This window comes from Egretta garzetta, unplaced genomic scaffold, assembly GCF_000687185.1.
Source record: "Egretta garzetta isolate BGI_Z169 unplaced genomic scaffold, ASM68718v1 scaffold834, whole genome shotgun sequence".
In the NCBI taxonomy this organism is placed as follows: domain Eukaryota; kingdom Metazoa; phylum Chordata; class Aves; order Pelecaniformes; family Ardeidae; genus Egretta; species Egretta garzetta.
The window spans coordinates 54,971-56,916 of NW_009259438.1; the positions used below are offsets into that span (position 1 = coordinate 54,971).

The window sequence follows — 1,946 nt, forward strand, 5'->3', positions numbered from 1 at the left end:
CGAGGCTGGTGGGGGGGGGAAGGGACCCGGCTACTCACCCCACACCGACACGTGGAAGCATTGGCAGTTAACATTGCCTGATGTGTTCTCAAATTCGACCCGATAGACCCCACTGTCTGCCACGCTAACCCGGCTGAGCTGCAGGGAGAGGGAATCCCGCTGGAACTCAGCTCTCCCAGAATACGGACTCTTGCTGGGCAGGGTGACATCGCTCTTGTCAGCCGTCAGGATCAGTTGACTCTGTTCTCCCTCCAGCATCAATTTCCATTCGAGTTTTATCCACCCCGGCGGGGGCTTCTCCGGCAGCAGCTCCAGTGACCCGCTGGCAGACACGGCTTGTTCCCGGCACACCGAGGGTCCTACAGCGGCGTGGCGTGAGCAAGGAACCCCCGGCCCTGGGAGATGGTCCATGGCTGAGGAGGGGGCACGGTCCCCACCGCCACCACATCGGGGTCCCCCAGCTGGTGCAGCCCTGCTCTGTCTGGCCCTGGGGCCCTGGGCCAGCCCAGCCTGGTTCCCCATCACACCCCCACCCCCATCTGCACCATCCCAGGCTGGCTGGCTGTTGGTCTGCCTGTCCGCACCCACCGCGCTGGCCACACGTTGCAGATGCTCATGCAATATCCTCCGCCCTGCCCGGAGCAGGGATGGTTGCAGACCCTCTTATCTCAGCATCTGGTTCCTCATTTGTGCCCCAGCTCCTTCCTTGCCCATCCAGCCTGGGCAACGAGCAGGAATTTTACCCACTGGCCCTTTTTTTTTTATTCCCTCTCTGGAGTTTCTGTGCTTGCCTCCCTCTTCCCAGTGCAGCCCCGGATGTCGAGGGCTCTGGCAGAAGCGAGATAAAAAAAAAGCCCCTACAGCTTGCCTGGGTCGAGCGTGCACGGCAGCCTCACAGCTTTCTCGCTTGTGGTCAGGGCAGCGCCGGGGGCTGCCTCCGCCGGGGGGCATTGCCCGGCGCAGCCCCATGCAACCGCTCGTCTTGCAGCCCTGGGCAAAGCTGGGCTTGCACGGCCATCCAGGCAAGCGTCAGCCTCCGGGAGCTCGGCTTAGCCCACCCATCCTCCCAGCAGGGCTTCACCTCCCTGCAAGCGGTCGGAACGGCGAGCTCGGAGGGCACCTGCGGAGCCGCCAGCTTTGCTATCTCCGGGAAACCCCAAGCAGCTCCAGCTTAGACCTTGTCTTGGCAAAGCTGTAGGCATGAGGATGCCCACCCTCACCAGAGCCTGGGGTGCGGAGGAGACGTCCCTATGCTCAGCAGATGCAGGAATACGAGAGGCCGGAGCAAGCAAAGGCAGAAGCATCCTCCCCTGGGGAGAAGAAGGAGCAGGCTCGGGAGCAGGCTCTATTTATCAGTTCCCACCCTGATGGCTCCCACCTGCAGCTCATTCCAAAGGGGCCCTTCCCACCCTTCCTACTGCTAAACAGCCTGGGAAAAACAGGGATCATTGCTTATTCCTGCGCGCGCGGCGTCTCGTGCCGTCAGAAAGACGTGAGGGCACCTTGACGTCCTCATCCGAGGTCCTGGAGCAAGGAGGGTGGCGGGGCAGCGGGCGTGCAAAGGGAAAAACTGATGCAAAAATCCCCACCACCCCCTGCAGCCTGGAGGTGTGATGGTAACACACCACCCACAGCTGGCGCTGGGGCCAGGCCGGTGCAGGTTTTCTCTGCCAGGACCTGCAGGGAGGTTTTGCAGCTCAACCGAGCCCATGGTTGCCGCAGGTTGCTTCAAAGCAAGCGCGGGTGTCTTGGGGTGGCGAGAGAAGGGAAGGCGGAGGCGATGGTCTCCCCGAGCGCAGGGAAGGGTGGCACGATGGGGGATGCAGAGATGGGGCCAAGGGATGCTCCAGGCACCAAGCTGGCCCCCAAAACCTGAGTGTTTCGCCAGTGCGGAGGGTTCTGGTTTTAGGAAGAAGCCCCTCAGCTGCTACCAGCTCCACTGAAAT

The 1,946-nt window shown here is 62.3% G+C and overlaps 1 protein-coding gene across 1 annotated transcript in view; it reads right to left on the reverse strand.

Moving 5' to 3' along the window:
- Positions 1-411, reverse strand: part of CD244 (CD244 molecule) — a 4,036-nt gene extending 3,625 nt beyond the window's left edge. Inside the window, exon 1 of the mRNA XM_009637153.2 lies at positions 39-411. Within this exon, the coding sequence (XP_009635448.2) occupies positions 39-411 (373 nt within the window). The remainder of the gene's footprint in view (positions 1-38) is intronic.
- Between the last annotated feature and the right edge of the window lie 1,535 nt (positions 412-1,946).